The following is an 18,290-nucleotide window of genomic DNA, read 5'->3' on the forward strand; positions in this document are numbered from 1 at the left end:
TGTTTTAATACTTTTAAAAATAATAACACTGAATTCAAATTATTATTGCTTAAAATATGATTTTGGTATTACTTTTAATTCATATTACCTCAAACAAAAAGACACCTACTTAAAATCATACTCAGCATCCTAAGAAATACACGACTAAAATTTCCCCTTTTGGAGTTATTAAAATAGTAAAATAAAGCTGTAATTTATTGTTTAGACTTGATTAACAGACATTCATGTAAACAATAAAGTAGTAGGGAAATTGACTTTTATTTTTATTTTATTTTTTTAATTGTTTTATTGCTTAAAGTATTACAAAGAGTATTACATATGTCTCTGACTTTTGATTTTTAAAGATTATTAGACATCTTCAATTAATGTTGTAAGCTCAAAATTAACAGTTAAAATGTTAGTGATTCGTATCCACTTATAAAGGTAATGGACCAGGTCCTGCTGGGAAGTTATAGCCTTTGGTGGCTCAGTTTTTACATCAGTGGTCTTTATTTTTTTTAATCCTCACCCAAGGATATTTTTTCCATTGGTTTTTAGAGAGAGTGAAAGGGAGGGGGAGAGACACAGATAGAGAAACATCAATGTAGAGACACATCTATTGGTTACCTCATGCCTGCAACCGTAAGGGACCCTTCAGTACGAGGGACCCTTCAATCCACAGGCCGATGCTCTATCCACTGAGCCAAACCGGCTAGGGCTTATCGGTGGTTTTTAAACTGTGTACTGTGGTGTAAAAATCCTTAGAAGCAGAATTCCCCTCTTCCACTAGGCACAGTGGTTCCCAGCCAGGGGCAGCACCACCCCTAGAGGGAGTTTCAAAATACTCATTCCATCAGGAAGACAGAAAGGGTTCCCTAAGAGACTGAGCTGGTGGGGGCCAGTGACAGGCACAACAGTACCACCAACAAGGAAGAGTCTGTTCCAAAATGCCAGTGGCTTCACCACTGAGAATCACCGATGGACAGGAACACCGGTTTTTATCTTTTTCTATGTGAGAGTGAAGTGACACTTCTTGTACAGAAAATATACATGGAAAGAGTGCACTATTCATATAACAGGTTCTGGTACAAATATTGACGAGTAACTTAAAAATATGACTTTGAGGTGGCACATATTCCCCCAAATTGTACTGCACTAACCTACTCAAGATTTCTGACATTTCTTTCGCCATTTGTTCCCTATAAAAGAATGATAATACAGCATCGTTATATAAAAGACAATTGCATATAAATTACTTAAAACACCTAAAAGCATAAATAAAATTTTATATTTAAAAAATATTTATATTTTCAATACGATTATTGAGTTACTAACCATAAACTATTATTTTTCTTTGTAAAAGTCTGCAATATACTTTTTTTACATACATAGCCATAAAATACAGCAAAATTTTTATTTAGATCCAGTTAAAGTTATTCAGACTTTCCTATTTTTGCAGTAAGAACTTTCAATAAAATCTCATAAGAGCCATGCTTCTTAGTATTATTTTTTATGTACAGAATAAAATGTTCTAAATGCAGACAGGAAACTTGGCAGAATATAGATTCTATATAAAATTTTACACTGGATTGCTTAGAAAATATTAATTAGCAAGGTATAATGGTGGTAAAACAAGTTGATCTATTTTACATTGCCAGAGTTTAAATAATTCTGATGTATTCAAAGTTTTAGAATTCTAGATCAAAGTGTATTTTCATTAAAAAAAAAAATTCAAATGCATCAAGTGCTTGTTAAATATTAAGATGAGAAGTGTTCTGACTTTTCAAGGACAAACATTTCCCAAAGGCCAAAACTTACTTAGCTCTCATTACCCCAAGGAGTGTAACTTTCTCAATATTTGTTTAAATCTGTGAAATGGAATGGATGTTTCATCATGTTTCTCAATAATTTGTTAGCCTTATTATTTTCCTGTCCTTTGCTGTCTTCCTTCATAATTAATAAGTTTCTCACTCATTCTATTCATCGGACTCTGGTAAACCCCCAAATCCGATAAACCAGTAAAAATCATAACAAAAGATGATAGCTGTGCCTGAGGGCACGGTTTCCAGGATGCCCACCCAGACTCCCGGACTCCTACTAGTACATCTCTTTCCTTGTACTGGACACTGGCTAAGCTCAGGTACTGATGGAGATCTAGTTGAGCAAGCAGTCAGAGAAAAAGAAATCTTTCAAAACGGATGATCAAGGACAAGAAACACAAAGTAAAAAACACAAATGTAATCTAAAGAAACTGCCTATTGAGCAATGTATCAACCTCTCTTTAGGCTAGTCAGAATTTCCTAACGTTCAAACTCAGCATGATTTTGGTAACTAATTTTAATTCTATTATCACCTACCCCAAGGTTTCTATCAGTACCCAAGAGCACCTCTGATTTTACCACCGCTTTCTCCTGAAGCTCCCTCCGATTCCCTTCCCACAGCAGGTTTCAAGGGAATCAGAACTCTTTCACTACTTGGACTGTTGCTCGAATAACAATTCCTCTGTATACCCCATGCTTCACTGGATGGCCATCTCTGCTGGTTTAGTATCTCACCTGGCCTATGTTACACCAAATATACTGAACAGAAATGGTTCCTGAATCCAGGTGCTTTTTCCCTTCTGATTTTCCCAGACTAGTATATGCAGATGCTCACAATTTCACCTTAGACCAGTGGTCGGCAAACTGCAGCTGGCGAACCACATGCGGCTCTTTGGCCCCTTGAGTGTGGCTCTTCCACAAAATACCACGTGCGGGCGCGCACGTACAGTGCGATTGAAACTTCGTGGCCCATGCGCAGAAGTCGGTATTTTGTGGAAGAGCCACACTCAAGGGGCCAAAGAGCCGCATGTGGCTCGCGAGCCGCAGTTTGCCGACCACTACCTTAGACCATCGGTTACAGGGTTGAATTCAAGCTCAACTGGTAACTATATATAAGTTTTTTTAATGGAGGGTCAGAGCATCCACTCAGTAACATTTTTAAAACCTGGTGCATTGTGGTGAACAATGGTATTGGCATTTGATGGGGTGAGGGGTCAGGGCTGCCAAACGTCCTGCACAAGGAAGAGCTGCCCTATGCCTCATGGGACTTTAACATTGAGGTGAAATGCACATACACATAGTTTTATGTGGAAACAAAGTTTTACACGTAGAAGAACTTTTTTTGCCTGGTTTTAACATTCTGATAATTTCTGTAAGGATGCACCTATTGCAAAATGGAGAGGAGAGTGTACTTAACTCTGTCCAGAAGTTTACAAAGGACTGTTCACAACTGCATAGCGTTTACTGACTGATGTAACTTTCTTATATTAAATTTGCGTTTGAAGTGGTTGCATTCATGGTGCTCTTAGGTATACATGCAAACATTTGAGTACTTGATTACATTTTTCTATAGTTGTAAACAAGCACTTTTCATATTAAAATAAACATTGCTTCATTATAAATTACTGTGCTTTTACTTCTCTTTAACATGCATTGTTTGAGAACTATACATACACATGCATCATTTTTACGTTTGTTATTGGTATCTGTGTCTGAGGAGTTGAGAACCATTACTATAAGAGTTGGGGCCTAAAAGCTGTTAATATTCAGATTTTATGCATATTCCAAAATTTTATATGTATAGTATGTATAAAATACAAGCATATCCCAAATGTTACTTAGATTCTCTCTGTGTGAAGAGATTTTCATAACAAAAAGATACATCAGCATCAAAATTAGCATTATATATATAACTCCAGATTATAAACTATTTTAGGTATCAGTAGAATAAACTATCACATCTGCTGAAAACTAAGCTATCTATTATGACTCAACTACTTTAAATATTTTATTTATTCTTACTTATATCTCTATATCTGTTTCTATACAGACAATAAGTAAAGAATAATTAAAAACACATAAAACAAAATGGGTGTTTAAACATGTTAGAAAACACAAAGAAGGAAACCAAATCATAAACTACTGTGACTGAACACCATACAAGAACTATTAAACATTTTTCCTGTGCAAAGAAAAAATGAGTTATCTTATTCTTTTTAATAAAAGGAAATAATGTAAAATTCACTTCAATAAGGAAATTATTTCTCCTAAAAAATATCCATAACCTGTTTAAAAAAAAGTTATATGATTAAGTCAAATTGTAAAAAGCGAAATGACGTACGGTGTCATTTTGGGTCTTGCTCCATTAATTCTGTGAAAAGAATAAATTTTTGTTAATATCATAACCAACTCTGAATTGTGAAAATCTGGACTGTGCCCAACTTATGTTTTGGTGACTTTATTGATTTAAAAAAGTGCATAATCTGTATTTAATCTACGGGTGAGATTACTCATAATTTCAGATACAGGCATGCCTTGTTTTATTGTGATTTGCTTCCCTGAGCTTCACAAATGTTGTGTTTTTCACAAATTGAAGACAAGACCCTCCACCAGCACAAAGTTTATGACTCACTTTATTGCAGTTCTTTGGAACTGACCCCGCAATGTCTTCAAGGTATGCCTGTTATGTGAAATCATAACTCTGCATCCAGGATCACGTGTGTAATTGATTGAGACCATATTTTAAAACATATTACACATGTGAAAAATAATTCTTACTTAGAAGTTACTGGATGGGTAACCGAGCTGGAAAAGTAACTTGAAATTGTTTATTGCAGCAGAATCCATCAACATATATTTTTTAATACATCACAGAACCCAAGAACACATTAAGAACAGGGCTAGAGAGTTCTTACTCATAAATTGTTAGAAAGAATTCAGTACTAACAAAACATTCAAAAACATTAATGTAAGCCCTGGAGTAAGATAAAATTATCAAACATGGGACATCAGTACAGAACATCATCCATAACACATTGCTAATGCTCCCAATGCACAGTATACACTAACCAGGAGATTCAGAGGAGAAGGCACTCACAGGACCAGGGGTCAGAGAAACTTTCCTGGGAGAGAGGCTTACAGGCAGGACTTCAATGGGCATTCGAGATGGGAGGACAGCATCTCCAGGCCTGTCCCACAGGAGAACTAAAACAAATTCTTCCTCCCTTCAAGTTACAACTGCTTGAATATCTCCTAATCACTTAGTTGTGGTCCCATTACCTAGTAAATTCTGCTTCACCTAAATCTCAGGTGACTTGTCATTTTTGTCAAAGGTCCTAAATGGTCCGCTCTCTCCCTGAGACCACTCACTCTGGAAGAAGTGCATCTATCTGAAGATGGGAAGCAGTGCACATATGAGCCAGTATCTTACACATAGTATAAGGAGTGGTACTGGATATAGCTGAATATTTCAAAGGCTCACACATAAAGCTTAGCCATGAATACCGATAATGACTACATTAATGAGCCCCTTAGAAATGACTTTCAGTCATACTAAAGCCAGCTCTGCCCATTTCAGGCTGTCCTCACACGTTAGGGATGGCAGCTTGTCTAGGAGCCTGGCCAACCCACTGGTCAGTTATACCAAAGACTCCCGGCCATTGCAACATAACACAGCGGGGAGGAATGGAACAGCAGCTAAGCTAAGTCTGCATGCACAAAAGCCATAGATGGGTGGGAATGTTTTAATTATGGCAAAATGTTAACCAAGAGCCCAACTATTGGACTCACACCCAACAACTTAAGAAATTATTATAATACCTGTGCTTGATAGGCCTATTCAGTTTATTTAAATATAATATACTTCCACACACAATTCAGGCCCCAGAACTCCCCAATATAATCACTTACAAGAAAAAGTGTGAAGGTAAGTTAACATACCCTTTTCCTTCCCTATCTTGTTTTCAGCTAAATAAAATCTAAGCACTGCTCTATAATATAAAACAAGTTTTTCCTTTCACAAGGAAATAGCAACATCTATTTTTATTTTTATTATATTTTGTCATAAACAGTGCTCTAACATTCTGAAAAGCATAGTTACATATATGAATGTGCCTCACCATACATATAGAACATATATACCTATATATATATACATATATAAAGGAACTCCACAAACTAGTTTTGCTCTGTTTTTACAAATATTCAAAAAAACTAATATTACCATATTCTAAATTTAAAATGAATCTATTATACTAAAACCTTCCTGAAATTTTTAATAAGGACTTCCAAATTCCTCCACACTCCAATAACATATAGTATTTAGAGATAATTCAGAAACCTGAGGAGCCAAAATATTTCAATGTGATAAACCTTCCTTCTTGGAAAGGAAATCTATTTATTCTGAAACATAGAGTGTGTATGTGTGTGCAAAATTTCCCCTCATTTCAAATGTTAGGATATATATAATTTGCATTAGGAAAATAATAAATACCAACCTCAAATATATTAGACTGGATTATAATAAAGTGACTGATTTCTATTATAGACTTTAGTGGCAGGTATTTAGAAATTAGATGTCTACCTTAAACCAGATGTATAAAGATACAATACTCTTTGGCACTATCAGAGTAAACATTGATATGTTTTCTTAAAGTACTCATGAACTGAAGTATCAGTTTTGTTTTTCAATAGTTTAACAATTTGATAAAATCAATTTGTTTCATTCCTTTGGGTATAAGAATGGATACAAATAAGTTTTAAATGATTTTACTTAAAATATACCAGGACTAAGGAATATGATTCTCCTATTCCCTTCAGGCTGAAGTGAGAGGCACAGAGGGAGACCGCAGAGAGAGCGCCACACCCCACCCAGCAGCCCAGTACCTGCGGAGCGCCAGGTCCGCCTGGGCCTCCTCACTGATGAGCTCTGCTTCGCTCTGGGCGATCCTCAGGGCCAGCTCACGGTCCCTACGCTCCTGCTCCAGCACCGCTTGCTGCTGGGACTCCTCCTCCCGCTGTCGGGCCAGCTGCTCCTCCACTTCAGCCTGCCAAGGACAGAAAGCAGGCTCACCAAAGTGTCCCCCCATGGCCTCTTGGTCATCCCCATTCCTACTTAAAGTTGTTCCAGACAAGTTCCTTAGTAAGGGATGTATCGTCTAACCAGAAAGCTCTTCGGTCTCTATTCTCTCTATGTTATAATTTATACTTGTTCTTTCCAAATCTAAGAGAAGGCAGAGAAACCATAGTTTCACCATTCCATAACGACGAGTGTCCCAAATATCACAGGAGTATCCCAGGTATCACATTAACACGAACAGCAGGCAAGCGGATGTCAGGAATTTAAAGTGTTGGTTGTGCTCAGGATAAGTTAATAAAGCCAAGAAACTCAAATACGTGATCAATTACTCTCAGACATGGACTTTTTAAAAAATGGGGATGAGGAAAGAATCTTATTCTAATCTATTACTATTAGTATCTACAATGTTATAAAATACTATTTTATAATTTGTTTAACTGGATGAAAGTACATTCTGACATATTTTAAAAATATATTTTATTAATTTTTTACAGAGAGGAAGGGAGAGGGATAGAGAGTGAGAAACATCGATGAGAAAGAAACATCAGCTGCCTCCTGCACGCCCCCTACTGGGGATGTGCCCGCAACCAAGGTACATGCCCCTGACTGGAATCGAACCCGGGACCCTTGAGTCTGCAGGCCAATGCTCTATCCACTGAGCCAAACCAGTTAGGGCCTGACGTTATATTTTAAATAAATGTTCATCTGGCATTCCCCTACATATAATAATAATAATAATAATAACAAACTAATATTTATTGAACTGAACACTGTTTGAAATGCTTTAACATGTGTTAACTCATCTGATGCTCACAACTATTATTTACCCACATTCCACAGAGAGAAACTGTGGCCCAGTCACTCATGGTGACTTGTACGATGTCCTCATTTCTGTCAGTGACAGAGGCTGGATCTTAACTCACGTTCCTGACTCCAAAGTCCCTGCCCATAACCATTTCAGAAACTGCTTTTCATCTCTGAGATAAACCAATGACAGCCTATCTAACAAATCAAGATCTTGCTTTCACTTCTTTTGTTTTATAATTTTGTAGATTCTATTTTGATAGAAATTAAGTTCAACTGTCTAATCAGTACATACCTGAATACGTTTTTCATCATCTTCCCTTTTCTTCCTCTCTTCTTCTTCTTGTTTTCTCTTTGCTTCCATCTCAAGTTTCCTTAACAACAACAAAAAAAAAAAAGAAAGAAAGAAAAGAAAACTCTTCAAAAACGTTATAAAAAAAATCAGGAATCCTTCAGAAGGCAATTTAAACTATTCACAAAGGTTACAGAATGGGGGCTCACATTAACCGCCTGGCCATATACATTATCATTTTTTAAATCTAGTTCTACTGACAATTAATCTTCTGAAACAAAACTAACACATTATATTGCATAACCTTTAACATCTCTAGAGTAACTTGGTTACAAAGCCTAGTTCCAAGGTCCTGATTACATGTGCTTCCCTCTACTCCTTCTCCAATTAAATAACGCATGTTCCTCTGTCTACCCAATTATGAAAATCTTTCAAAACATTACCAGTTTTAAAACTGCAGAAAAGTAGAAGAGCCTTTTTTCTAGCTTATTAAATAATACACAAGTCACTGCTTTAACAGGAAGTTAAGAGATCCTCGGTATAAGAATCTAACCAAAATTCATATTATTGTTAAAATCATTTTATGTTATGTTATTATTATAAAATAGATTTTTCCCCATTTTCAGACTTACTCTAAAATTACAGTCAGGAGCAGCATAACAACATTTTGGTCAACAATGAACTGAATATACAATGGTGTTATGCCACTCATACAGCCTACGTGTGTAGTAGGCTATATACCATCTAGGTCTGTGTAAGTTCACTCTATGATTCTCACACAAGGATAAAATCACCTAATGACACATTTCTCAGACATCTCTCCATCAGTAAGCAGCATATGACTATAGTATCTCTATATATAAAAGGCTAATATGCAAAGTGTCCCCTTGGGAGTTTGACTGGGAAACTGGGAGTTCGATCGCTCGCTATGACATGAGCTGACCACCAGGGGACAGCACAGAACATGACGGGCGACCTGCGGCAGCGGCGGGGTGCTGAGGGAAAGAGGGAAGGAGGAGGTGGGGAGGTGTGGGGGAGGGGCATGAGATGGCGGCATACAGGTGGGCGGTGAGGGAAGGAGGAGGCGGGGAGGCGGGGAACCTGATTGGCCCTGATCGCAGGCCAGGCCTAGGAACCCTACCCGTGCATGAATTTCGTGCACTGGACCTCTAGTTTTCAAATAAAGAACTATTTTTAAAAATAAAAAGAGATATCAACCAACACCACCAAGAATTCACTGTTCTGTTAGCTTCTAATTCAAAATGACAATATGAATGCCTTACATCCGCCTTTCCTCCTCTTCCTTTCTTCGACGTTGTTCATCTTCTTCACGTCTTTTTCTTTCTTTTTCCATTTCTTCTTGAATACGCCTCAGCCTTTCAGCTTCCTCTTCCTGCTGTTTCTTTTTCTGTAAAGCACTGAGGAGCTCCTCTGAGCTTTTAACTAGTGCATCGTATTCTTTCTGTATCTGCTCCCTTGTCATCATAGTAGACTTTAAAACAATAATAAACATGTACTTAAAAAGTTATCTCTTCTGCTGCACAACAATGTGAATATACTGAACACTACTGAATTGTACATTTTAAAATCGTTAAGATGGTAACTTCAATGTTATGTGCCCTTATAATAAAATAAATATGTACATATACAGCAAAGACTAGAAAAGTTGGTAAGCAATAGGGCCATTATCTTTATTATACTATTTGTACACTTAAAAGTTACCTTTGCACACAAATCTCGATATCTATTTCCTACTAATCAAGTAATCAAATATCTAAAGAGGTACTGTGGACAAAGTAACATACTGTAGGTAACAATTATTTTTAAGAAATTATTAATTTTGTCAGAGTTTACTACTCTTTAATAATAATGTTCAAATAGTACCTAAGGAATATTTAAGAAATTATTAAATACATCCCAAATTGTTGGATGACTTTCCTAAGAGAGCCTTCAGAAAATGTGGCTTGATTGATTTTAATTGATTAATACCATATAAACAGGGATGGCTCTTAACAGATTTGTAAAATCAGCTAAGCTTATCCAAAGCATTTTCATTCTGCTTTTGCTCCACTTTCTCCATTCTGTCTCTAAGATTGCCCACTGTCTACATAAAGTATCTGCAGGAAATAGAATAAAAGGCTTGCTTTAAGGTATTATATCCACATAGTTGCATTGACTCATTTAACTAGATGTGAAAAACATTAAGACCCTAAAAAATAACAGAAAAATATATGAAGAGACAGATGGAATGTAATTACAAGCATATCAATCCCACTGATAATCAAATAAATGGAAATCAATACCAAAAAAAAAAGCCCCATTTATTCTGACAAATTTGGAGAGAAATTGCTATTTTCATAACAGTTAAGTAATTTATGATACAGCCTATATGAAGATAATATAATTATAGGAACGAGGCATATGGCATAATTATCGGGACAGAAAACTAAATGTACATTAGGATAAAAGCTATGCAAAAATATGTGCATATGAAATAAGACAGGAAGGGAAATATACAACAGTAAAATAGTGTTACTTTGGTAAGGTTTTTTTTTTTTTTTGGTGATTTTCTCCAAATTGTTAATATTACATTACTTTTATCATTTAAAAATTAGTTTCTGAAAGTAAAAAAACATGAAACAAAATAATTTGCATTAATCCTCTCTCAGTAATGATTATGCAAAAGCTTACCAAAAGAGTAGTTAGTTACTATTTAAAGTAAATACCATAGCATTTTAGCATTTTACAAAGAGTATTTTAGTTACTATTTTGGGGGGAAAAATCTTTCCTAGCAACAGATGAAAGTGCTTAACTTTGCTCACTTTAAAGTTCTGCTATGAAAATTTTCAAACCATTAGGGGAGCATTATAATGAGCATCACTTGTCATCACTGGGACTCAACATCTGTAACACAATAAGGCAATTTCCTATATAATTTTAACACCAATAACAAAAGATATTAAATTATTTTGAAAAGTCAAAGCCATTTAGATTAAAATTACATACCTTAATTTTGGCCATTAACGCATCAATCGAAATTTCAAGATCCTTGACCTGTTTATTCACCTCCGGTTTCCCATCTTTCAGTGCACTTACTACTTCATTGAACTTATCAAGCCGTTTTTTCAGTGTGCCGACCTTAACCAGGCCGTCGATGCTGTGAAGATAATGCTTCGTCAGTGTAATTTCACTATGTAATGCTATACATTGATTTTTCATTTTAATAAAATGCAAAACATATTAAGCAGGATATTTTATTCCTGTTTTCATATTATTCAGTATACTGTTTTTTTTAAGATAACTTGTTGAAGGTAAAAAATAATAATAATCAAATATGGGTGTGAATGACATTGATGCCTGTCCACAGGATTGAAGCCTTCTATATTTACAATGAAAGTTTTGAGACTTCAAATTATAGAAGGCTTTGAAAGAGTCACCTAGTCTCTTTAAAAAACATTAAAGATCAACAGGTACTCAGACCTCCAAGTTTAAAGAGTATCAATTAATAATAAAAGGAGCAAATAAAAAATAAAGACTAAATTGATAGCAGGACAATTGCTACAGATAATCCAGAAGTTATGGTCAAAACATTAATAAGGTTTTTTTAATATTAATAAGGTTTTTAAAAACAATACCAATGTGACATTTGTCAAGAAACTAGAGTCACTAAAATAATCAGAAAGCTTCTTTCATTCCATTTATTTTGTGTCTAAATTTCTGTAAGCTCCTTCAAATCCTTTTGTAGCATGAGGCTAGCAATGAAGTAATTAAATAACTAATTTCAAATAAATCATACAAATAACAGAGCAATACATCTTTTTACAAAGAACATGAGAAAAGAGAAAACTCTGAGTATCCCAACTGCTCTTCATTATGACTTCATTTCATATTTGAGTAATTAGGTTTTGAGGGATTCTTTAGGCACCATTCATCTTACCGAGGTTTGTGTCTCCTTTTGCAAAGCCACATTCGAATAGTTTTTTGCATTTTAATGCAGGCTTCAGCCCGATATTTTATTTTGTTTTTCACTATGTGCAAGAGAAAAATATGATAGAAAATTATTCCGTTTAATTCAGACCTATAACAGTTTTAAAAACCACTCTTTCACAAAGCAGTTCTCAAGAAACATGAACTCTCATATGTCAGACATCAAAATCAGGAAGTTTAACATTTAATTCTGTATACTTCCTATCTAATAAAACAGAAACATGGTAATTGGCGTACGACCGCTACCCTTTTCATTGGCTAATCAGCGAGATATGCAAATTAGTCAACAGCCAAGATGGCGGCTAATTTGCATATGTCAGCGCCAAGCCTCAGCCTGAGGCATTAGGCCTGGGCCAGGGAGGAGCCAGCCAGCGATCTTGATGGCGGGGAGCATGGGGGGAGGGGGTCCGGCCCAGGCCTAACACCTCAGCCAGAGGCTTTAGGCTTGCACCCGGACGGAGCCAGCAAGCGATCCTCATGGCGGCTTTGGCAGGGAACCGGGGCGGAGCCAGTCAGTGATGGTGGCGGGGAGCTGGGGGTGCCCCGGTCCAGGTCTAAAGCCTCGGCCTGAGGCTTTAGGCCGGGGTGGAGCCGCCAGGGATCAGCGGCAGGGAGCTGGGGGGGCGGGGGGCGCCGGCCCAGGCCCAGGCCTAACACCTCAACCAGAGGCTTTAGGCTTGGGCCGGGGAGGAGCCAGCCAGGGATCATTGATGGCTGCAGCTGCGGGAAATCAGGGCGGAGCCAGCCAGCGATCCTTGATGGCGGTGGCAGCGCTGTGGGGAGCTGGGGGTGCCCCGGCCCAGGCCTAAAACCTCGGCCTGAGGCTTTAGGTTTGGGCCGGGGAGGAGCCAGCCAGCGATCATTGAGCCAGCGATCATTGATGGCGGCCCAGGACTAACACCTCAGCCTGAGGCTTTAAGCTTGGGCCAAGGAGGAGCCAGCCAGCAATGGTTGATGGCGGCAGCGGTGGGGAGCTGGGGGTGCCCCTGCCCTGGGCTAATGACGTTAGAGGCGTTAGGCCCGGCAGGGGCCAATACTGGCAATTGGTGTGAACTACAGAGGAAACACCTTTTCTGACTGCTGATTGGCTAAGCTCCCTGTGTGTCACTGGTAATATTCTTAGTAACTTGGGTAATGAGAGTCCAAATAGGTGATCTAGGGTTTTTTTACTACACTCCTGGAGAAAAAAAGGAAGGTCTGCTGCTGGAGGGTTAAGAAATGTCATATCCTGCCCTAGCTGGTTTGGCTCAGTGGGTAATACCTCGGCCTGCCCAACACAGATTCTGGGTTCAATTCTGACCAAGGGCATGTACCTAGGTTGCAGGTTCCTCCCTGGCCCGGGCCCAGGTCAGGGCTCATGCAGGAGGCAACCAATCAAAGTGTTCCTCTCACTTTGATGTTTCTCTCTGTCTTTCCATTTCCCTTCCACATTCTCTAAAAATCAATGGAAACATATCCTCAGGTGAGAGGGAGGGAGGGAGGGAGGGAGGGAGGGAGGGAGGGAGGGAGGGAGGGAGGGAGGGAGGGAGGAAGGAAGGAAGGAAGGAAGGAAGGAAGGAAGGAAGGAAGGAAGGAAGGAAGGAAGGAAGGAAGATGGAAGGAAGGAAGGAAGGAAGATGGAAGGATGGATGGATGGATTTTTTCATGGTAAAGGGACTGGAGTCCATGTTGATGAAAACATCTTGGTGGCTACCATGACTGGCAGTGGCTGCAACAGTGCGGTGATGGGGCTGGGACCTTCCCCTGATCAGCCTGGTTGACTCCCACAAAGGGAGGCCAGACTGTGGCTTAGGCCCACTCCCCAAGGGGAGCAGGGAGCAGGTAATAGGACATCCCCTAGGGCTCCCAGTATGTGATAGGGGGCAAGCTGGACTGAGGGACCCCCCTCCCCCCCCGCCAGTGCACAAATTTTTGTGCACCGGGCCTCTAGTCTTAAAATAAAAGCACACCATGTATACTATTAGATTTACATTTTAAATGTATTATTTCCTTGTTATGCTACACCACTGCTTCCCAAACTGTCCTAGGTAATGTTGGTCTATGAAACATTAATAGGTATGTCTTGAAAAAAAGGATTCATCTGTCATATGAATTTAGGAAAAACTAAATGCTATTTTTGGAGATTCACAATGAACATACTGAGTGAAGTTTCTGACAATCCTACAGTAAAGGTACTTATTTAATACTAGAGGCCTGGTGCATGAAAATTCATGCACTGGAGGGGGGGGGGGGTTCCAGCCCGGCCTGCTCACAGTCTGGGAGCCCTCAGGGGCGGGAGGCAACCCGGTGATCAAGGGAAGGCAACGCCCCCATCATACCTCTGCTGTTGCCACTGCTGGCAGTGCAAGCCTCGGCTGGCCCTGGTTACCTGAGCCTCAGGCGGCTCTGGAAGGCTGGAGAGCCGCCATCCGAGGCTTGCATGCACCTCAGGCCCACCCTGGTGACGGGGCAGCCACCATCCAAGGCTTGCCTGTGCCTCGGGCCTGTCCTGGGAGGCTGGGGGGCTGAGGGCGGGTCCGGCCGCACCATGCACCTGCTGCCCGCTCCCCCCCCACCCCCTGCCTGGCTGGGTTGAAAGGACTGTGGGACTCCAGTGGGGTTGAGGGGACTGGGCACTGCCATCTTTGTGACAGTGTGATGGTCAATTTGCATATTTTTCTTTATTAGATAGGGTTTAACTTGAGTTACCCAGAATGTCCTAGGCTGCTCTGACCTTGAAACATTGTTCAGTTTCTCTATCACCCTGCAAAGATCCTGACTAATTGCTGACTTCACCACTGCACAATACAGTCCATGAACAAATGGTACAGTATAGCCAATTTTAATATAATGTGTTGTCCATCAACATGCAATGTATTAAGCTGAAAGCAATGAACTATCATGACAACTTTGTTTATATTTTACTTGGAAAATGAGGGGGAAAGAGTTTCTGTCACCTTTTTTATTATAGCAATCCTTTTACCTACATTCATAATTGTCTAACAAAAGACCTCAATAGTAACCTTTGCACAGTTCCTTTTCATTAGGTCAAAGGAGTTTTATTTTTCTATTAATAAAGAACAATTTACACTGAATCTTTTTCATGTGTCTAGCACTGTTCCAGGTACTCTGGTGAGTTTGGAGAGAGAGAAAATTATACATTTAATCAAATTACTCACAATAGCTCCCTACAATTAAAGCTTTCCATAGACCCTCAGGAACCCAAAAAAAAATCTGCCCCTCACCCTTGCTTGGGGTCAGAGATAAGTTGTCCAAACAACCTGGCCGGAAACACAAGAGAAAGCAGCTCAGTGCAGAGCGTCTGAAAACAGGGTCTGAGAGCGCAGAGGCAGTAGGAGGCCTGAAGCCCCACTTTGTGATCTTGAAAGACTTTAGACTTAGCTCTACATTAAAGGGAGCCTCCAGACAAGGCTTTTAGTTTAGAGAGAGAACTCCGGGAACCCAGGAAAACCAACCGGGCAGCCACTGAAGCTACTATGCAAGTGGAGGAGGAGCTCCACTAAGGCACTGGTAATAGAGAGGGAAGACGGTACAGCATTTGGAGGAGGAATCAGCAGGGTCTGTTGACTGACAAGATTTCAGGAACGAGAAAGGAGAAACCGTGAAAATCCTGAAATTTTTGACATGTTGTACTGATGATGCTACACAGGTGGGAAGAGTTCTGGCTTAAGTCTGAGAGATTAGGGGATGGTGTGGGCAAGGTGAGGAGGGGCAGGGGGGGAGAGAAAAGAATCAAGACAGTGACTTCTGCTTTGTTTAGGACATGATGATATTAATTCTCCTATCAAAAATTCAAATTAAGAAGTATCACACACACTCAAAAAAAGAAAGTCCACAAACACTCACTTATCACATCCTGAACATGAGCTACTACTCGAGGAACCAGGAAAACGAGGTGAATAAGCAATGCCATCCCTGCTGCCCAGCACTCACACTGAGACAACTTTATAAATCCCACACCCCGTTCGTTCCCACACACCATTCATTCCCACACCCCGCTCGTTCCCACACCCCGCTCGTTCCCGCACCCCGCTCGTTCCCGCACCCCGCTCGTCCCGCACCCCGCTCGTTCCCGCACCCCGCTCGTTCCCGCACCCCGCTCGTCCCGCACCCCGCTCGTCCCGCACCCCGCTCGTCCCCGCACCCCGCTCGCTCGTCCCCGCACCCCGCTCGCTCGTCCCCGCACCCCGCTCGCTCGTTCCCGCACCCCGCTCGCTCGTTCCCGCACCCCGCTCGCTCGTTCCCGCACCCCGCTCGTTCCCGCACCCCGCTCGTTCCCGCACCCCGCTCGTTCCCGCACCCCGCTCGTTCCCGCACCCCGCTCGTTTCCAAACTAGTTACAGATCCTGGTGCGAAAGGAAACACCTACATTTGATGACCGAGAGTGAGCACCACTGAACCTTCTTCCAGCGACTGCAGATAAGCCAGTGGTTGACTCTTTTAACCAACTCTGCTAAATGGTCAGGGTCAGACTTCATAATCTGATCAAATTCTGCAAACTAGGAAACAGAATCATTTATTATCAGTATTAAAAGATAAACAGGCTTAAACACACAGAGATACAAAGTAACTAGAACTGAAATCCAAAATCTAACTTTCTGGAAATGGTCCCAAGCCTCAGTGGGGTCTACAGCCAACCCAATATACTGCATCTTATAGCTGCCTTTCTCTTTCTTCCTCTTTCCTTCAGATCTTTGAGGGGAAAGGTGGAATACTCACTGATAGTTAGCAGATTCAATACTAAAAGCCTAAAAAAATCTTAAATGACAATTATAGATGGTTAGCAAAAAGCTTTTACTGAAAAAAGAATTTAAAAAGAAAGGCTGATATGTCTCTAAATTGGCTCATCCACATTCTCAGTATCTTTTACCGATCTGACAAAAAATAGGTATCATTTTGATTCATTCACACTGGATGGCTATTGTTGTGTTGGCTGCTGTCATTTTTTAATTTGATAATGTAAGGAAAAAGAGGTCATTGCCCCTGACTTAATATTCAGGTATTGCATGTTTTAAAAATGCTTGCAGCACAATGGTTGAAAATTGCTGTATCCCACTATAATGCATTGAGGTGTCACACCTATCAAGATAATGGCTTCTCATAATCAAAATTAAAGGTAACATAATGAGACTAAAGATCGGTGAACATATGCCTTGTGCTTTTAACATTTCTTTCTGACTGATTAATTTTTCTGGAAGCAAACAAGACCAAGTGCTTTCTCTATCAGGTTATTAATTCTAAAATATTACTATAGTCCTGAAATAAGGTAAATGTTGAGTTTATGAGAAATATATAGGATTATAGCTAAACCAACAATGAATATCTATATATTCATTTTTTTTCTTAATTTTTATAGGAAATAATATGGGTTCTCTGTAGTAAAAATAGTCACAGTAAAGTATATATATTGCTAATGCATTACATACATTTTATCTCATGCCCAAAAATGTAAAATCAGATTTATTATGATTAGTTTAGTCTTCAAGGCACTAGAGATATTTATTAATGATTTTGATGAGTCTAATAGGTATAGTTTACTATTACATATTACCAAGTGTGTTTAAAATTATGAAAATACAATTCAATTAATATTTAAAAAGTTAGAAGTGGTGAAATGATAAACTGATTCTGAATAGCATTTAGGTATTTCTATATTATACATATTTAGTTCTGAAATATTCTTTACTCAATCTTGTAACCTAGTATGAGAACCTGTAAATACTAAAACTGTGTGTGAGGCTGAGAAAATTATGTTATATACAAAAGTATTTATACACTCACTCACTCTAGCATTTGAGAGAAGTCAGCACAAACTCCAGTCCAATTTCCCATACCTTATACATCTATCACTCTCTAATAAAACTTGTTCTCCACACAATGAAGACTCAAAAGTACTGTGAAATTTCTAATTATTAAGGCTGAATTAATATGTTTTAGAAAAGCTTTCAACTTGTTTAAAACAAAAGTATTTTCTGGCTAACCCTTATTCAAACAAAAAAATCCAATCAAACAAGGCTCTCATTCAATATTTCCAAAGCTGAAAAGAATTATAAACTTGTGCTGAGTATTACACATTGTAAACTTCTCACATACTGATAATATGGCATGCTGTGGGTGACCATATAATTCAAGAATAATTCAAATCACTAAACACTTAAAAATATTCATTGACACCGCCCCCCAACTATTCATATTCATCATGTTCAAGTTTAGAGTAAAAATGTATTTACCTTGCCAGGTCTAAAAAACACTTTTGGTTAACCCAAACTTGTAGTCAATTTCATTCAAGCCAAAGCTTTAAAAAGAGCCTGAAAAAGAAAAGTTAAAAAGT

The 18,290-nt window shown here is 39.1% G+C and overlaps 1 protein-coding gene across 1 annotated transcript in view; it reads right to left on the reverse strand.

The window, feature by feature from the left end:
* Window positions 1–18,290, reverse strand: part of MYO6 (myosin VI) — a 141,240-nt gene that overhangs the window by 11,216 nt on the left and 111,734 nt on the right. The window contains 11 exon segments of the mRNA XM_059701144.1: window positions 1,140–1,178; window positions 4,141–4,170; window positions 4,578–4,604; window positions 6,684–6,844; window positions 7,976–8,054; window positions 9,256–9,464; window positions 10,979–11,129; window positions 11,910–12,000; window positions 16,329–16,458; window positions 18,190–18,213; window positions 18,215–18,267. Coding sequence (XP_059557127.1) covers window positions 1,140–1,178; window positions 4,141–4,170; window positions 4,578–4,604; window positions 6,684–6,844; window positions 7,976–8,054; window positions 9,256–9,464; window positions 10,979–11,129; window positions 11,910–12,000; window positions 16,329–16,458; window positions 18,190–18,213; window positions 18,215–18,267 — 994 coding nt within the window.

Source organism: Myotis daubentonii, chromosome 6, assembly GCF_963259705.1.
Source record: "Myotis daubentonii chromosome 6, mMyoDau2.1, whole genome shotgun sequence".
NCBI classification, from domain to species: Eukaryota; Metazoa; Chordata; class Mammalia; order Chiroptera; family Vespertilionidae; genus Myotis; species Myotis daubentonii.